This window comes from Pantherophis guttatus, chromosome 8 (genome assembly GCF_059756535.1).
Source record: "Pantherophis guttatus breed Tessera chromosome 8, ASM5975653v1, whole genome shotgun sequence".
Classification (NCBI taxonomy): Eukaryota; Metazoa; Chordata; class Lepidosauria; order Squamata; family Colubridae; genus Pantherophis; species Pantherophis guttatus.
This window is the reverse complement of record NC_142070.1, coordinates 3,698,037-3,717,656: the sequence shown is the minus strand read 5'-3', so window position 1 is coordinate 3,717,656 and position 19,620 is coordinate 3,698,037. Positions and strand designations below refer to the sequence as shown.

Here is a 19,620-nt window from a genome sequence, read left to right as displayed (position 1 = left end):
AACCAGTGGAACTACTTGCCTCCAGAAGTTCAACACCGGAGTTTTTTTAAAGAAGAGATTGGACAGCCATTTGTCTGGAATTGTATAGGCCCATGATGGCGAACCTATGGCACGGGTGCCACAGGGAGCCATATCAGTGGGCACTCGAGCATTGCCATAGCTTACCTCCAGTGTGCATGCGTGCGCTAGCCAGCTGACTTTTGGGCCTTCTGGTCCCACCGGAAGTTGGGAAATGGGCTGTTTCCGGCCTCCGGAGGGCCTCCAGGGGTGGGGGAGGCCGTTTTCGCCCTCCCCAGATTCCTAGAAAGCCTCTGGAGCCTGGGGAGGGTGAAAAACGGGCCTACTGGGCCCATCGTGCCATCACATGTTAAAAGCAGGGGGGAGCATTGGCGGCACACACGCAGGGGCGGACCGCATTGAATTAAGGGTGTGGGCGCACACGTGGGCGACCTCCCCGCGCTCCCCCCACTTTTGGCACACGACGGCAAAAAGGTTAGCCATCACTGGTATAGGCTCTCCTGTTTGAGCAGGGGGTTGGACTAGAAGACCTCCCAAGGCCCCTTCCAATTCTCTTATTCTAACATTTTAGGAAGCTCTCCCGAGGGCTCCATGCCTCAAGCGCGGAGGATTTCTAATGTCCTACCAAAAAAAAAAAAAAAAAAAGGAAAGGAAGAGGAAGGAAAAGAAAAAACAAGACGCCGATCTCAAATATAACATGTGTTTTTTTCTTTCTTTTCTTTTTGTCTTTGCAGGCCTCAGGAGGAGGGTGGAAAGGGGACAAAACAGCCCAATGCATAAACAAGTGATAAATCCGGAGAAAATTACAAACTTTGAACATCATTCCAGAAATACAATTTCGTGGAGAAAAGGGGTGGAAGGGGAGAAGGAGGAGGAAAAAAAACAGGGAAGCCCACGATAGAAATTACAAAAAGAAAAAGAGCAACGAGATCAAACCTTTGGTAACCCTTCTAGGAATTAAAAGACTTCTCTGGACGGTCTCGGGACTAAAGCTCCCATTCTCCTGGGCTAACTGCGGACAATGGGAATCGAATCCGCCCACCCCCCCCGCCCCCACCAAGCCCACTGGAAAGGCACCATGCTGCAAAAAAGCTGGCGCAAACACAAATCCCACAATCTCCAACGCCAGCAGCGATCCTGAGAGATGGGAATTAAAGGCCAGAACCAACTAATCTCCCGCCCCCCCAAATTCATGTCAGCAATCCATGTAAACAAGGAGAGAAAATAACACAAAACAGCAGTGTGTAAGGATTTAAAAAAAACAGGAGTGGGGGGGGGAATAAAGAACGAGGGCGGTTACAGTACGAGTTAACACTGATTGCACAAAAATCCTCGCAGTCTCTGGAAAGGAGGGGCATCGGATACCCGGTACGATACAGTATTTATATGCAAAATATATACAGAAAATTTTAAATCCGCTATGTATATTATCTACAGGGAAGTTAGTCCTTGAGATCTGGGGTGGGGGGGTGGCTCAAGTCATAATGCACGTCGGAGGAGAGGCTGCTCAGGAAAAGCCACCGGGCCAAAGTCACCGTGGTGTACGGAACTCAGCTTTCAAAATAAGCCTTGGGTTTCCTTTGGCAAGGTTCCGGTGTCCGCCGAAACGCGCTTCCGCACCCTCGTCCCGTGCGAAGATGCCCGCGATGGAACGGGAAGCCGAAAATCCCACCGTGGGGGACAGGACATCTCGGTGTCTCCGGCAACATTCTCGTTCGGGGAGGACAACGGGGTGCGTCTCGTTCAGAAGACGACGGGCATCCATGAGCCGCAAGAGGTCGAACAATGAAGCTCCCGAAATTTGCATAGAAATTCACGTCCAACGAAAAAAGGGACCCGGAGCGTTATCTAGCTATCCGTCTATAAAAGAGGGGAGAGGTCTCCTCGCTTTGTGCCTCTTGTCCCCGCGCTCCCTCCTCACACCCTGAAATGGGGGTGGGGGAGGCGGCACTTGGTCGGGTCGATGGCGTCAGGACTTTGGGTAGGAGGAGTTGTAGTGCAGTACAAAATGAAGGTCGCAGGTTTCGGCACCGAGGTTGGAGAAAGAAACCCACGTCCAAACGAGCGACTCGGTCGCTCGCTCACGCAGTCTTCGCTTTCCGTTCCGGAAGACCAAAACGAGCGACAAACCGTCACCAAGATGGAGACAGTTGCGCGGTCAGTGTTCGGCGTCCATGGCGTCTAGATATTTCGCTTCGATGATGCTGGGGAGCAGGTTGTATCTGAGCGAGAAGAAGAGAGAAACAGCATGTCGTTATGAGTCCTTTTTTTTGAGACGACGGGGAATTTTTAATCCCTGTAGTTCTCGATTTATGACTGTAATTGAGCCCGGTCATTTTAAGCGGGCCGTCACGATTGATGTGATTTTAGGTCTTTTTTTTTTTTTTTTTTTCTGCAGCGGTTGTAAAGCAAACGCCACAGTCGTTAAGCGAAGCCACTGAAGTAAAACCTGCTTTCAGGTATAAAAGTTGGAAAATTGCAATAATGTGAGCGTGGGATGCCGCAAAGAGTTGTAAGTCACATGTTCACATTTCAGACCCTCAGCCGCCAGCCCCCACTTACAACTCTTTGCGGGTCCTGGAGAGGGAGGCCTTGCTAACTCCTCTCCTTCATTCTCGGAGTCCTCTCCTGCCGATGACACAGGCTCAGGCAACGGAGCCACAATACCGCAAAGAGTTGTAAGTGGGAGCTGGCGGCTGAGGGTCTGAAATGTGAACATGTGACCCAGAGGGAACCCAGAGGGAACCCAGAGCTCACGGGAACTTCAAACCCAGATCATAAGTAGCATAACTCTGAACGGACGCTAAGAGACCGGTCATTAAATGAAGACTACCTGTATTTCCACCTTATCCTGTCAAAAGCAATCTCCACAAAGGAGGCCACGGCCAAGTTCTCACCTGATCGGGATCATTCCAATCATAATGAGCGGGAAAATCATCTTCATGTACGGCAGAGGGGACATCCCAAAGCTGCAGAGAATGAGGAGCTGTACAACCTGCAGGCCAGTGAAATAGTGGATCTTCCTTTGGGGCACTCGGCGGATGTAATGCGTCGGAGGATAGGCCGTCTGGAAGGAAGGAAAGAGTCAGCAAATACCGGTAGTATTTGAGCTGTACAACAGAGACGTTTGCAACCTCCTCGTATAGCAAGCGTCAAAAACGGTCCCGAGCCACTTTTTTCTGTGCCGTTACAACTCCAAATGGTCACTAAGTGAACTGTCGTTAAACCGAAGACTACCTCTACTAGCAACACCCCACCCCCCCTCCCGGGGAGGGTGTTCAAGGCCAGAGTTTGAGCAAGGAAGCCAGATCATACATAGACGGCCATCTGAGGTGATAACAACAGACGTGTTTTGCAACCCGACGCAATCAATTTGGGATTATGAGCTTCAGGGGTAAAATGCTCTGAAGTCTGCTACCGGTTCGCTTCGCTACCGGTTTGCTTTGCGCGTGCATGTGTGGTGCGCGCCAAACGCATGCTTCGTGTGCATGCACACCACAGGCAAAGTAGAACAGTGGGGGGGGAAACAGCTGTGCTGTGCAATTTAGATCGCGTCGCACAGCTGATCGTCGGGAATACCGGTTCTCTCGAACCGGTAGCATTTTTAAACTGCCAGTTTGCCCGAACCGGTCTGAACCGATAGCATTTCACCCCTGATAAGCTTCCTCAAGAAACAGCATCAGCTGTTGCTCTGCAGGGCCTGGCCAGCCGGCACAGTTGCAAGTTACCTGCTCCTTGAGCAAAAGGGCCACCCTCTCGAACAGCTGGTTCCCATCGATGGAGGTCAAGGCGATGTAGAGGAAGAGTCCGTACAGGACGGGCTTCGGGATGAGCTGGAGGGGGAAAGGAAGGAGCAGGAGAGACAGGCCCACCAGGGAGTTGGCCACCAACGTGGTCAGACGCGTCTCCTTCACGCTCACAATCCTAAAACGGGGAGAAAAGTCAGAGTCAGGGTTGGACACGTGAAGTTTGAGGCGTCGTTGATTTATTATTTCAGTGTTTCTCTACCTCAGCCGCTGGAAGAGGGGTGGACTTCAACTCCCAGAATTCCCCAGCCAGCTGGGGAATTCTGGGAGTTGAAGTCCACCCCTCTTCCAGCGGCTGAGGTAGAGAAACACTGCATTATTTTATTTCTATCCAGCCTTAATTATTCTTGTAAACAATTCAAGGGGGTGAATGTACCTAACCGCTTGTTTCTCCTCCTGTTTTCCCCACAACAACAACCTTGTGAGGTGGGTTGGGGCTGAGAGTGAGTGACTGGTCCAAAGTCAGCCAGCTGGCTTTCATGCCTAAGCGGGACTAGAACTCACGGTCTCCTGGTGATTGGGCCAAAGTCACCAGCGAGCTTTTATGCCTACGGAGGGACTAGAACTCACCACCTCCTGGTGACTGGCCCAACGTCACCCAGCTGGCTTTTGAGCCTAAAACAGAACTAGAACTCACAGTCTCCTGGTGACTGGCCCAAAGTTACCCAGCTGCCTTTTGTGCGTAAGGCGGCACTAGAACTTACTGCCTCCTTCTGATTGGCCCTAAAGTCACCCAGCCAGTTGTCTAAGGCGGGACTAGAACTCTCTCTCTCGCCTGGTGATTGGCCCAAAGTCACCCAACTGTCTTTTGAGCCTAAAACAGAACTAGAACTCACCGTCTCCTGGTAATTAGTCCAAAGTCTCCCAGCTGGCTTTTGTACCTAAAACGGAACTAGAACTCACAGTCTCCTGGTGGTGATTGGCCCAAAGTCACCCAGCTGTCTTTTGAGCCTAAAACAGAACTAGAACTCACAGTTTCCTGGTGATCGGCCCAAAGTCACCCAACTAGCTTTTGTGCCTAAGGCGGCACTAGAACTTACTACCTCCTTCTGATTGGCCTAAAGTCACCCAGCCAGTTAGACAAGGTGGGACTAGAATCTCTCTCTCCTGGTGATTGGCTCAAAATCACCCTGTTGACTTCCGTGCCTTATGGCAGAACTAGAACTCACCTTAACCTTAACCTGCTGCCTTAACCACTAGACCGAACTGCCTCTCAAAATAACAAAGGCCAATAAAGAACTTCTACACCCATCTCTCAAATGATGACTTGCCATTGAAGGAAGTCTAGGGATAGAGCTAGTTCTTGACTTACAACTCTTTGTTTAGTGACCGTTCGAAGTTACAACAGCACTGAAAAAAAAAAACTTATGACAGTTTTTCACACTTACGACCACAGCAGTATCCCCATGGTCACGGGATAAAATATTTGTATGCTTGGCAACTGACTCATTTTTATGACGATCGCAGTGTCCCGGGGTCACGTAATCCCTTTTTCTGACTGGCAAAGTCAAGGGGGGAAGCCAGTTTCACTTAACAACGGTGTTCCTAACTGAACAACTGCCATGATTCACTTAACAACGGTGGCAAGGAAGGTCGTAAAATGGGGCAAAACTCACTTAAAACTGCCTCATTTAGCAACGGGAATGTTGGGCTCAACTGTGGTCATAATGGAGGACTAGCTGTATCCTTGGGGGAAGGTGTTTTCCGCTTTTGCTTTGATCTTACTTAAGCATGGTTCTAACCAGCGAAAAAGACAAAACAGATTTTGGGAAATGCTCTTGAAATGTCCGTTTCCGTTCCGGCTAATGAATTTTCTTTCAACCTTCCTACGCTCCCCTTTCATTTCTTCCAATCATCAGAGCTTAACAGAAAAATTTTAGACTCAGGTCTGCTAAGCTTTTATCTCGCTGTGCCAGCTCCCTTCTGCTTTTTTAATCCTTCCTGGTCCCGGTTCCCCAATTTTTGCAATCCAATCTTTCAACTTTCTTTTTTCCCGCAGAGCATTAAAAGAAACGGGAAAAAAAAGAAGAAGGAAATAAGACAAGTCACAAAAAAAAAAAAACCAGGAGCTCAGCTCAGCAATTTTTTTTTAAAAAAACCTCTCTCTTTGAGAGACCCAGATGTTTGGAGCCTGAGTGGCGTAGGAGGCTAATGCCTCCTAAGGCAGCATTTAACATCCAGCTGTCTGCAATTACTGTAAGTTCGAATCTCACCAGGCTCAAGGTTGACTCAGCCTTCCATCCTTTCTAAGGTGGGTTAAATGAGGACCCAGTTTGTGGGGGCAATAAGCTGACTTTGTATAAATATACAAAAGGATGAAGGCTATTGCTTTGTAAGCCGCCCTGAGTTTCCGGAGAAGGGCGGCATATAAATCAAATTAAAAAAAAAAAAAAAAGAATCTGGATCCAAGAAAAGACATTATTAATTCAGCATTATCGATAACACCAAAACTAAGTTTCATCCCTTTCGCGGATTATGGAAAACACGCTTCACGAATTCTGGGAATCAAAGGATCGTGTTGGTATATTTTAAACAGAAATGGGAAGTATCTACCAGTGGTGAAATCTGAACCAGTTTACTACCAGTATGTTCGCGGCGCGTGCACAGAGCACACAACGCACCAAATGCGAGGTCTCCGCGTGCGCAGTGCACGCCAAAAGGAGGCATGGGGTAAGTAGAACAGCGCGCGGGGGGGGTGTCATCAGCTGGGGCGCGCGATCTTTTTTAAACTTTTAAAAGCATTTTTTTTACAACCTATTCATCCCAAAGTGCGTAGCTAAATGTCTACTACTCAGACATGTTGTGGTCCGCCAGCAGCCTGCGGAGCTGGCAGCAGAGTCGGACAGTCAGGAGGCTGGGGAAGGCTTGGACGAGGGCTCTGCATCGGAGGCAGAGATGGGACCATCTGGGAGGTATGTGCTGCCTCCCGAACCTCCAGAGTCGGACCTCCGCGAGGCAGAGGAACAGGGGGAGCTTGTTCCCAATGCACGCATGCGCAGAGCTGCCAGAAGGCAAGAACAGCTAAAACAAAAGGGACAACTCAGGAGTAAGGCTGGGAGATGATGGGCCCCTCCCATAAGCCTTAAAAGAGGAGCAAAGAAATGGGCCTTTGCAAGAAGCAACGTTTGTTCATTCGGTTCAGCTTAAAGCCTGAAGCTCTGTTTGATTCTGGACTCTGTGGGACTTTGCCAATTAGGTCTTTGGCAGCGTGTCAAGGGAGATAAAGGTGGTGATTATCCTGAAGGACTTTTTGCAACTAATTGCAAAAATCAGCTGTGAATGAACGTAATTCACAACTGTTGCAATAAAAGAGGTTTTTGGGACTACTCGTGTGTTTTAATGACTCAGGAAGCCCATGTTCTGTCCCCAACCACACGCACACACACCAACAGACGTTCAGGAGTTAAAGACCAAACCAGCCGGCAAAATCCTTTTCCTTATGATAACGGAACTTGGCAACAACCTAGTGGCTGCCTGCCAAGAGTTTATTATTTACGAAGAGGAGAGATAACTTCTCCCCACTTCTGGTACATCAAAAGAAACAGCTCAATAATTACGGAGTCAATCAAGTCCAGAGATAATCCAGCAAAGTCTATAGCAAAAGTCTGGCAATGCAGAATGGTGTGGAAGCTTTCAGCTTTGTTCGTCACAAAGTTTGACTGGCCACCATGCTCCCTTTTATATCCTGTGGGGTGTGGTCCAGTGACTCAGCCTAATCTCGGGCACGACTTTTCTTCTGTTGCGCGTGCTTATCTCTGCGACGCTGGCGTGGATCCAGCCAAGACTCATTACCCTCATCACTGTCAATCTGTGGCTGCGTGGACGTGCTTGGCCCCGGCCCTATCTCTTGCCCTTCAGCGGACACCGAAGGCATTGCCAGAGAGGAGGGTCCTGGAGAGGGAGGCCTTGCCAACTCCTCTCCTTCACTCTCGGAGTCCTCTCCTGCCGATGACACAGGCTCAGGTAACGGAGCCACAACAGCCTAGGTCAAAACAAGACAAAGCTCCAAGCGACTCTTTAAAAAGGATGCAAATGACCCGCTGTCTGCAAGGAGTATCAATCCTTCCATTCCCCCACCATCCAATCAGAGCTGAAGAAGCTTCTGGGATGAGAAGCGAAACGTCTTCAAAGAAAAACCAGAAAGTCCAGTTGCCTCTTGAAAAAAAGCCCCTTTGGGAAGTCCTGCTAAAGAAAGTTTACCTGTGGGATTTCTAAAAATCAGCACCGGCTTTTTTTCCCAAATCAATCTGCATCAGCAAAATCTTGTATCTGAAGCCAACTGAGATACAGGTAACAGCAAACAAGTGCTGCCCTCTGGTGGCGGAGACCAGCATTTTTTTTCCTTCCTGCTAGCAAGAATAAACTTTCCAATTTACGACAGTTCGTTTAGTGACCGTTCAAAAATTACAAAAAGTGTAACTTGTGACCGTTTTTCACACTTATGACCATTGCCGTATTCCCCATGGTCACGGGATCAAATGGGCTTAGCTGAGCCGATGCTTGCTTTATTTATTTTATTTTATTTTATTTTATTTTATTTTATTTTATTTTATTTTATTATTTATTATTTTATTTTATTTTATTTTATTTTATTTTGTTTTATTTTATTATTTTTAAAAAATTTGATTTATATACCGCCCTTCTCCGGAGACTCAGGGCGGCTTACAATGTGTTAAGCAATTTACGAGATTTCAAAATTCGGTGTTTAAGATTATAGTTCCAAATCCAAATTCAGTTCCCTCGCTGAAGTATAATCTTTGTTTCTCAATTTGTACTACTGTATGTGATAATCTGAAATCAAAGTGAGGCGGTAGCAGAACGAGACCAAATCATATGAGGTTTTTTTTCTTTTTTTTTAAATTCAAATTTCTCATAGGGGCAGAACAAAAATCTGTCCTCAGCCTTTAACTTTAGGATATGTTTTGGCTTCAATTGACATTTTTTTTCCTGTTTTTTTCTTGTTTTATTAGGGTAGGAGAGGTAAATTGGTCCCACGGCTGCCAATTTGCTTCCTGAGGCCTTGATCGCTTGAGAAAAAAAAGGCATTTCTTATTTTTTTTTAATGAACAGAATAATTAAAAAAATTATTTAGGGACAAAGCAACGTAAATCCCCAAAGATGCTAATAGACATATAGACCAAGAATATTTACAACGTAAGTAATTTATATAATATTTACCTTATTTATTTAAACTGTGTTATAAATATGTACAAGTGGTCCTCGACTTACAACCAACTGAGCCCAAAATATCTGTCGCTACGCGAGGCAGCTGAGTTTTGCCCTGTTTTACAACCTTCCTTGCCGCAGTTGTTAAGTGAAGCACTGGATTTGTTATTAACCTGGTCGTTCAGTGAACCTGGTTTTCCCCTTGACTTTGCTTGTCAGAAGGTCGTAAAAAGGGGATCACGTAACCCCCGGAACATTACAACCGTCATAAATATGAGTCAGTTGCCAAAGCATCTGAATTTTGGTAAAGTGATTGTGGGGTTGCTGCAACGGTTGTTAAGTGTGAAATGCGGTCATAAGCAGTGGTGGGATGCAACCGGTTTAACTGCGGTGAGTGTGGGTGGACGGAGCCAGCTGATCGTTGGAACTACCAATTCGCCCGAACTGGCTGAATCCCACCCCTTTTTTTCAGTGCTGTTGTAACTTTGAACGGTCACTAAAGAAATTGTTGTAAGTCGAGGACTATCTGTAGCTAAAGGTTCGCTCCCTTCCCACTTTGAGAAATTCTCTCCTTTCAATTTTTAGTGGATTTTAAACGCTGGTGGCCCAGCTCGGAGTTTTTCACAGCCATCCCGATGGCTTTGGACTCAAGCCAAACAGAGCAAGCTCTTCACAGGACTTACGTCTCATAGATGTGACCATTCTCAACTCTTTCCTCCACATAGGCCAGGGCTCGGACGTGCATCGGCGAGTGAGGAAAGGCAGCGTGGATCCAGGGTAATCCAAAAACGGACAGCCCCGTGTTGATCAGTGCTACCAGGAGCAGGTCCCAGTGATAGGCTGTCCCCTTCACCAACCTGGAGTAAAATCTTTGTTAGAATCAAGATTCAGTGGCCAAGCCACAACCATCTGTAACCCACTCAGAACATTGTTCTCCAATTGAAGAGAACAGTTGTAGCTCAGGGTTGAACGATGGGGTCCTTGGTGCATTTCATGACCCAACTGTGTAACGTCATCAGTGCTAGAAGAGTGTGGGGTTTGCAGAAATGAGGAGGAGGAGAACAACACTAACCTTGGTGGTCTCTGAGCTTGGTGGTTTTCTTGCAGACATTTCATTACCAAACTACCATATTTTTCAGACTATACAACGCACCTAGCTTTTGGGGAGGAAAACAAGGGGGGAAAAAAAATCTGCCTCTGCCTCCCAGTAATTTGCCTCCTTGCAGCAAACAGCCTGGTCAGCTTCAGCTTTAGCACGAGCAGCTGATTGGCGGTTGGATCTGCTTCCCGAAATATCGCCTATCAACTGTTCCAGGCTGCGGGGATTGCCACAGCCCATCGCCACTGTCGTCGCTGCCGCCTATCGCTGCCTCCACGCGTCCCATTTTTGGCCCCTTCCAGGCGGCGGGGATCGGCGGTGACAGTGGCGATCCCCGCAGCCTGGAACAGCTGATCGGTGGTATTCCAGGAGTCCAATCCAACCACCAATCAGCTGCTTGTGCTAAATCAGGCTGTGCTAAAGCTGACCACGCTGTTTGCTGCAAGGAGGCAAACTGTTGGGAGGCAGAGGCCGAAGGGTGGGGCTGGCGAATGGGCGGGGCTTCAAACAACATTTGCTCTGTAAGACGTTTCCACCCACTTTGGGGGGGGGGAGGGAAAGTGCATCTTATACACCAAAAAATACGGTACGTAACAGCACTGATGATGTTACCTAGTTGGGTAATAAAAAGTCCGCAAGAAAACAACCAAGCTCTGCGAGCACCAAGGATCCCACACTTTAGCCTTACGTTTATTTAGCTGTGAAACATCTTCAGGTTTAATACTTAAATTTCTAGCTGCATTTCTAAAGAGCAAGGGAAGCCGAGAGCTTTATAATTCTATGGAGAAACTTGCAGACATGGGTGTTTTAAGAGCCATGGTGGCACAGTGGTTAGAAGGCAGTATTGCAGGCTAACTCTGCCGACTGCCAGCAATTCGATCCTGACCGGCTCAAGGTTGACTCAGCCTTCCGTCCTTCCGAGGTCGGTAAAACGAAACCCAGATTGCTGGCGGGGGGAAATATGATGACTCTGTAAACCGCTGAAGAGAATGCTGTAAAAGCACTGTGAAGCGGTATATAAGTCTGCTATTGCTATTTAGGAAGGAAGGAAGGAAGGAAGGAAGGAAGGAAGGAAGGAAGGAAGGAAGGAAGGAAGGAAGGAGGGAGGGAGTAAGGAAGGAAGGAGGCAGGGAGGGAGAGAGGAAGGAAGGAAGGAAGGAAAAAAGGAAGGAAGGAAGGAGAGCGATAGGGGAGGGAGGCAGGGAAGAAGGAAGGAAGGAAAGGAGGAAGGAAGGAAGGAAGGAAGGAGGGAGTAAGGAAGGAAGGAGGCAGGGAGGGAGAGAGGAAGGAAGGAAGGAAGGAAAAAAGGAAGGAAGGAAGGAAAAAAGGAAGGAAGGAAGGAGAGCGATAGGGGAGGGAGGCAGGGAAGAAGGAAGGAAGGGAAGGAGGAAGGAAGGAAGGAAGGAAGGAGCTGTGGTGGCGCAGTGGTTAGAAGCTAGTATTGCAGGCTAATTCTGCTGACTGTCAGCAGTTCGATCCTGACCAGTTCAAGGTTGACTCAGCCTTCTTCTGAGGTGGGTAAAATGAGGACCCAGATTGTTGGGGGCAAGAGGCTGACTCTATAAACTGCTCAGAGAGGGCTGTAAAAGCACTGTGAAGCGATATATAAATCGAAGTGCTACTGTTATTGCTATCTATTTATCTACATAGCTAGCTAGCTACTGTATACAGTATCCTATCCCATCCTATCTTACCCTATCCTTATTCTCTTATTCTATTCTTATTCTATATTGTATCTTATCTATATATCCATCTGAGCTGTGGTGGTGCAGTGGTTAGAATGCAGGATTGCAGGCTAATTCTGCCGACTGCCAGCAGTTCGATCCTGACTGGCTCAAGGTCGACTCAGCCTTCCATCCTTCCGAGGTGGGTAAAATGAGGACCCAGATTGTTGGGGGCAAGAGGCTGATTCTGTAAACCATTTAGAGCGTGGTCTGCAAAGCACTATGAAGCGGCATATAAATCTAAGGGCTATTGCTACTCAGAAATGCTGCCGAAACCCTTCATTTGAGTTAGTGCTGGCTGGCTACAGTGAGGACCAATGTGCATCCTCAGAGATTCCTCATTTTGTTACCAGACGGGGCCTCAGCCGGAGAATCCGAACCTGACACCCAAAAAGCCATCAGGCCGCGATGGGAAACCCTTACCTGTTCTCTGGGGCGTTGGTGAGCGAGGCCACGATGTTTTGCTCTATGAAGAAAAGCATGGATAGCAGGAAACCCAGCCCCATCGCGCTCATCACCGAGCCGAGGTAGAGGTCTTTCAAGGGAGCCAAGACGAACAAACTCTCCGACTGATTGTAGTTAAATTTGGACACTGAAAAATACAGGAAGGTGAACAGACTCACGATAAGGTGGTGGGCGCTCCATCATGGCAAGTCTTCAAGAAAAGACTGGACAGACATTTGCCCAGACCAGGGCTCTGCAACCTTAAACACTCAAAGAGCCACTTGGACTTGTTTCCCACAGAAAAGAAAACACCGGGAGCCACAAAACCCTTCCTGTGCCTGACTTATTTCTTGAGCGGCCACAAAACTAGCATATGTAGTTGAATTAAATCTTCTGTTTTCTTCTGAAACTTTACTTTTCTTGGATTTATCCATGGCTGGCCTACCGGGGGGTTGAAAAGCTCAATAAATCACGTGCCGGTGGGTGTCGCACATTGGCGGTTGCGACGCATATTTTGAGTGCCAGGGAGCCGCAGCAGAGGGGTGAAAGAGCCACATGCGGCTCCAGAGCTACAGGTTGCTGACTCTTGGCCCAGACTGATAAGGTTAAGGGTGTCCAGCCTTGGCAACTTGTGGACTTCAACTCCCAGAATTCCCCAGCCAGCCGTTCCCTCCTTCCCTTCGTAGCAGCTGAATTCTGGGAATTGAAGTCCACAAGTTTTAAAAGGGCCAGGAGATGATGACTTTGGGCCAATCACTAAGAGACGGGAGTTCTAGTTCTATCTTTGACATGAAAACCGGCTGGGTGATTTTGGCCCAATCACCAGGTGATGGTGAGTTGTAGTCTTACCTTAGGCATGAAAGGGTACCTTTGGGCCAATCACCAGGTGATGGGTGAGTTCTAGTCCAACTTTAGGAATGAAAATCAAGCTAGGTGATTTTCGCCCAATCACCAGGAGACGGTGAGTTCTAGTCCTGCCTTAGGCATGAAAGCCGGCTGGGTGACTTTGAGCCAATGACCAGGGGATGGTGAGTTCTAGTCCTGCCTTAGGCATGAAAGCCAGCTGGGTGACTTTGGGCCAATCACCAGGAGATGGTGAATTCCAGTCCTACTTTAGGCACGAAAACCAGCTGGGTGATTTTGGTCCAATCACCAGGTGATGGTGAGTTGTAGTCTTACCTTAGGCATGAAAGGGTACCTTTGGGCCAATCACCAGGTGATGGGTGAGTTCTAGTCCAACTTTAGGAATGAAAATCAAGCTAGGTGACTTTCACTCAATCACCAGGTGACGGTGAGTTCTAGTCCTCTCTTAGGCCCGAAAGCCAGCAGGGTAACTTTGGGCCAGTCCTTCTCTCTCAGCCCAACTCACCTCAGAAGGTGGTTGTTGTGGGAAAAATAGGAAGGCGAAGACGTATTAGATATGTTCACCCCCTTGAGTGATTTATAAACGGGTAATAAAGGCAGAATACAAATAAACAGGTAAAAATAAATAAAATAAGCAGAGATAGAGATAGAGGCTCTTCCCTCTTAGCAGCCGAGATGGATTTTGTGCATCCTTCTAGGGAAAGCAAAACAATGAAATTTAAAAGCATGGAGAGGTGGTCCATTTCCAACAAGGAAGGGAGCACGGAAAACGTTGTGTCAGGTCGACACCATCTGCAGAGGTTTTGCCCCTTTCTGGTTCCAAACGGGTGGGATGCGACCCACACAAAAGGGGGGAGGTGTGAGATTCCTTAATTCCCTTTTATCCCTGTCCCACACATCTCCAATCCACGTCATTCGGAGGACGGAGAATCGGTTTTTCCCTTCCTACTGCGGAAAAGATGATCCGTTTGACCAACGCAGGTCAATGGATAATAATATTTCAGATTTCCTTCAACATCTGATGCTCCTAGCAGATGTTCCGGATTGTTTGCGCCATTGAATTAGGAAAATACAAAATAACAGCATAAAAAAAAAAAATTGTGAGTCAAACTCATCACTTTTACATCTGTCTGTCCGTCAGCGGTTCTTCCTGCCTCTGATAAACAAGGCAGCCCTTTTGCTGGCTGCCAGAATAATTGTGTGTGGGGGGGAGAAAAATAAAAAGTTTTTTTCCCCTCAAAAACAAAACAAAAAAACAACCCCTCAGTAAGAGTGCATTTTTTTCCATGAGAGCGAAATTAAACTGTGGACTAGAATCATTCATAGAATTTAATAACTGCGATAATACACGCTTGGTGCCAGGGGTGAAATATACTTACCTTCCCTACCGGTAACGAAGACTGGGCGGAGCCTCGCGCTACCATCGCTACCGGTTCTCCGAACCACCCGCCGCCATCGCTACTGGCTCGGCCGAACCGGGCTGAACCGGTAGCATTTCAACCCCTGCTTGGTGCTGAGTGAGGAATTATATGGACGAGTTTAGCGGCGGGATTCAGCCGATTCTGTGTCCGGATTGCGCAAACCGGTAGCGGCGACTGTGGGAGGCTCCGCCCACCCGCCTGGATGTAAGGCACGATTACTGCGCGTGCACAGAAGGCCTTCTGCAGAGGTGGGGCGCCCACACTCAGATTTGCGAACCGGTAGGGAAGGTAAGGGAATCCCACCTCTAGACGAGTTCAAAGGAACCCACTCGGGCTGAGATTGGAAAATTTGTTTGTCGAGATATAGGTTGGGACCTGGGTTGTTTGGCCAGGAATAACTTTTGTGAGGTAATTTACGGTCGTTTTTTGTTTCTATTCTGCCATTATTAGTTTTACAAAAAAACTCAAGGGGGCGAATCAGAGGTAGTATTCAGCTGGTTCCAACCGGTTCGCCTGAACCGGTAGCAGAAATCGCGGTGTGTGTGTGCTCACATTTGCGAACCGATAGGGAAAGTAAGTAAATACCATCCCTGAGGCGAATATATCCAAGCCACCTTCCTTCTCCTATTTTTCCCCCACAACAACAACCCTGTGAGGTGGGTTGGGCTGAGAGAGAGACTGATTAGCTCAAAGTCACCCAGCTGGCTTTCACATCTAATGCAGGACTAGAACTCTCTGTCTCCTGGTGCTTACTCGCTTAGGAACAGAAATGTTGGGCTCCATTACAGTCGTAAGTTGAGGACTACCTGTACTTTCAGACTTGCGAGATTTCTCTTAACGTGGCCCTACCACAAAACAGAATTAGCTCATCGTGGTCGTGGTTCCTGCCTGGTTTACCTCGCAAGGCGGACGCCATCTTGCAACGATAGAGAGTCGTTTGCGACAAGGAGATTCGTGCCAAAATGAATTCAAAAGATAAATTAACCCTCGAATCTCTACTCCCTTCAATTTCAACCACCCCAGCCCTCAAGAGAACTTACTTTTTATTTCCTCGAAGAAGTGGGATCCGATCACAGAGAAGGTGAGGACAGAAATAGGCAACGCACAATCCGAAAGGATTTCCCGGACACGAGGGTGGAGGTACGGGCTGCAACGAAATTAGAAACACCGAATTAGGAGTAGCAACTCAACTACTATCCTGTTGAAGGTGGTTGAAAGATCGGGATGAAACTCCAACCTATTTCTGGCCCAAAGGAGAGAGGCTTGCTTCAGCTGCTCAAGGAGCATTGTTAGGAAATGGTTATTTGCCTAATTAGTTGGTCAGGCAATATATAAACCAACTATGTATGTTTGCAGTCAGAAAGGTATTAAGACTGTATTGCATCATCCTGTATCCTGATTGGCTAAGCTCTGTAGCCAATGTTCTTAAGGGAAGTCAGGATCATGGCTTGTGTGGATACTACACCATTTTGCCTGCTTATTTGCTGTAACTCTCTACCTGATCTCTCTGCATGATCACTGTTTGATCACAGCTACATGTTGCTTTCTATTATTTATTGGATGTTTTGATATTGAACTTGTTCCTGTTTTGAAACTCAAGAAGAACTTTTTTAATGTGTATGACTACAACTGGTAAGAAGACTTTGTACTTGAAATATTGATCTTTTAACTCTTTTATCTGTGTATGACTTGGATTGTTTTTGGACTTTGCTTTCCTTTTTCTAAAAGTAAAAGACTACAACAACTCAGTGTGTTTGTATGTTGACTGTGATTGTTCACAACCACTCCCAGCCGCTTTTCATGCGTTTACTCAAAGGGTACTCTGCTCAATAACCCACAACATCGGTTATGAGCTAAGAATATCCTTAACATGCATCATAAGAACATGGCCAAGTTTTGAACGTTGGACAAGATGCGAACATGCTGGTCCATCACTCAGTCTTTCTTTCTCTGTTGAATTCTGTTGAACAAGGTTGAGAGTGTAGGGGTTTTCTTTGGAGAATTGAGGGCATATGGGGTCCTTGCTGCTCTCTGAGCTTGGTTGTCTTCTTGCAGACGTTTAATGACCCAAGAAGGTAACATCATCAGTGCTAGAAGGGGATTGGCTTCGTAGAGAAGAGGAGGACGACGGTGATGACTATGGGGTCCTTGCTGCTCTGTGAGCTTGGTTGTCTTCTTGAAGGTATTTAATGACCCAACTAGGTAACAATAGCAGTGCTAGAAGGGAAGAGGGTTTGGGAGAAGGAGGAGGAGAACTAAGGGTTCCTTGCTGCTCTCTGACCTTGGTGGTTTTCTTGCAGACGTTTAATGACCCAACTAGGTAACATCATCAGCGCTAGAAGGGAGTGAAGTTTGGGGCGAGGAAGAAGAGGAGGAGGGGGAGGAGGGGGAGGACTGTAGGGTCCTTGGTGTCCTCTGACCTTGATGGTTTTTCTTGCAGATGTTTCATGATCCAGCTAGGTAACATCATCAGTGCTAGAAAGGAGTGGGGTTTTCTCTCTGTTTATATACAAGTGGATTGCCCTCTTGGTGTTAGAGGTTGTATCACTTTCTTCTTGGTAGTTTCTTGATCAGCCTATTGTTTATTGTTAGCTTGTTTGTCTAAAATGGCACTTTTTTTTTAAAAAAAAAAATTGATTTATATGCCGCCCTTCTCCGGAGACTCAGGGAGGCTTACAATGCGTTAAGCAATAGCCTTCATACTTTTGTATATTTATACAAAGTCAGCTTATTGCCCCCACAAACTGGGTCCTCATTTCACCTACCTTAGAAAGGATGGAAGGCTGAGTCAACCTTGAGCCTTGGAGAGATTCGAACCAGCAGTAAATTGCAGGCAGCTGTGTTAATAACAGGGTGCGTAGACCACTGTACTATCAAGGCTCCTACCAAGCTCCTTTAACCCTGTCAACAAACTCTTCTGAACCCTGTCTCCTCTCTCTTTGCTGTTTTTGAAATATCCCTGCCTCTCTCCAGTTCTGATCATTCTTCTTACACCGTTTTGGTCCTGGTCTTCCAAAAATGGATATTTTGAGCAGCATTTCTTCAACCATGGCAACTTCAAGAGGCATGGCTGGGGAATTCTGGGAGTTGAAGTCCACAAGTCTTAAAATATTGCCAGGTTTGGAGATGCCGGCTGGGGAATTCTGGGAGTTGAAGTCCACAAGTCTTAAAAAATTGCCAACTTTGGAGATGCCGGCTGGGGAATTCTGGGAGTTGAAGTCCACAAGTCTTAAAAAACTGCTAACTTTGGAGATGCCGGCTGGGGAATTCTGGGAGTTGAAGTCCACAAGTCTTAAAAAATGGCCAGGTTTGGAGACCCCTGATCTAGATGGCTGGCTGGGGGATTCTGGGAGTTGAAGTCCAGGCGTCTTCAAGCCGCCGAGATTGAGAAACAGTGACTGGGAGAAACACACACAATTTACACAGGAAGTAGCTTACCTTTTCTTGAACTGATAGAGAGTGTGACCAAGCCACAACGTCCCCAGCATCAGCATGAGACTCAGAACGGCGGTTTCTCGCCCCTCATGCGTGGTGGCTGAAGGACCGTCGCTCTCATTTCCCATCGATGAACGTTCAGTGGAGATGTTCAGCAATAAGTTGGTGTTGTTGATGGTCAGACTGTGAGGTCTCGGGCCGTGGTAGTAATTTGTAAAAACTAGGAGGGGGAAGAAAACAAACAATTTTAGGTAGCAGACACATGGACACATTTATTAGAATTAGCTGTTATGTGAATGCTTCACTGGGGAGAAAGGGATTACAAGAGAATAAGCAGTCTGTCAACCCTGACCGAAGCCATTTTGTCCGCTTCAGTGTCACTTCATTGGAGCTGAGGGTCAGGGAGGGGGCAGTGGTGGGATTCAACCGGTTCGCACCACTTCGGACGAACCGGTTGTTAAAATTGCTGGCTGGCCCCGCCACTCCCCGCCCTATCCCTTCCAGAAGTCCCCACATGCCCCGCTTTAGCTCCCAGGTAAGTGTGGGTGCCTACTAGGCCTAAAATGGGGTGTGGGGCAGTGGTGGGTTCCACCCGGTTCGGCCTGGTTCGGGCAAGCCAGTAGCGGTGACGATGTGATGTCACCGAACCAGTTCTCTTTGTCCGGGAGCTGGGCCCTCCCGCCTGCCCCCGCGTTATTCCTACCTTTATTTCTTCTTTTTTAGCCCAGCTGATAGGTACGGCAGAATGGATTGCCGCATCTCAGCTGGGCAGATACCTAATGTGCTTGCGCGGAGCGGCAATCGTGCGCGAAGCACGTGTATGAAGAGAACCGGTAGTAAAGCTGGTTGGAACCCGGCTTTACTACTGAGCCTTGGTGGCGCAGTGGACTAAGTGCTGTTAAAGTAGTACTTAGCTGCCAGCTGCCTGCAATTACTGCAAGTTCGAATCTCACCAGGCTCAAGGTTGACTCAGCCTTCCATCCTTCCGAGGTAGGTAAAATGAGGACCCGGATTGTGGGGGCAATAAGCTGACTTTGTATAAAAAAGAACACCGCTTGCGGGGGCGAAAGCTCTACTAAGCAGATATATACAAAAGGGTGAAGGCTATTGCTTAACGCATTGTAAACCGCCCTGAGTCTCCGGAGAAGGGCAGCATATAAATCGAACCAATAATAAATAAATAAAACCCACCACTGGCGTGGGGGGTGCAGTGCGCCCCCCCCCCCGAGGCCCGTTTTTGCAAACTAAATCTTGCAGAAGACGACGTCCTGAATCAAATACATTATGACTCATCCTTTGCAAATACGGGTAGAACTCGACTTACAACAGTTCATTCAGTGACTGAAAATTGACTTACGACCATTTTTCACACTTATGACCATTGCAGCATCCTCATGCTCAGGAAACCAAGTTTTGGATGCTTGTCAAGTGGTTCATATTTATGACGATTGCAGTGTCCCTGGGTCATGTGAACACTTTTTGCGACCTTCTGACAAGTCAAGAGGGAAACCAGACTCAATTAACAACCAGTTTATTAACTTAACAGCTGCAAAGATTCACTTAACAGCAGTGGCAAGTAAAGTCGTAAAATGGAGCAAAACCCAATAACAAATGTCTCACATAGCAACATAAATTTTGGGCTC

At 47.4% G+C, this 19,620-nt stretch overlaps 1 protein-coding gene across 5 annotated transcripts in view; it reads right to left on the bottom strand.

Annotated features, from left to right (window-relative positions):
• Window positions 1-704: 704 nt before the first annotated feature.
• SLC4A11 (solute carrier family 4 member 11) overlaps window positions 705-19,620 on the bottom strand; it is a 122,976-nt gene continuing 104,060 nt past the window's right edge. For all 5 annotated transcript variants that reach the window (XM_060687196.2, XM_060687197.2, XM_087874810.1 and 2 more), the window contains 7 exons: window positions 17,981-18,197; window positions 15,583-15,689; window positions 12,237-12,405; window positions 9,674-9,847; window positions 3,747-3,942; window positions 2,916-3,085; window positions 705-2,240 (listed from right to left, as the gene is read on the bottom strand). In XM_060687196.2, the coding sequence (XP_060543179.1) occupies window positions 2,177-2,240; window positions 2,916-3,085; window positions 3,747-3,942; window positions 9,674-9,847; window positions 12,237-12,405; window positions 15,583-15,689; window positions 17,981-18,197 (1,097 nt within the window). In that variant the 3' untranslated portion in view covers window positions 705-2,176. The remainder of the gene's footprint in view (window positions 2,241-2,915; window positions 3,086-3,746; window positions 3,943-9,673; window positions 9,848-12,236; window positions 12,406-15,582; window positions 15,690-17,980; window positions 18,198-19,620) is intronic.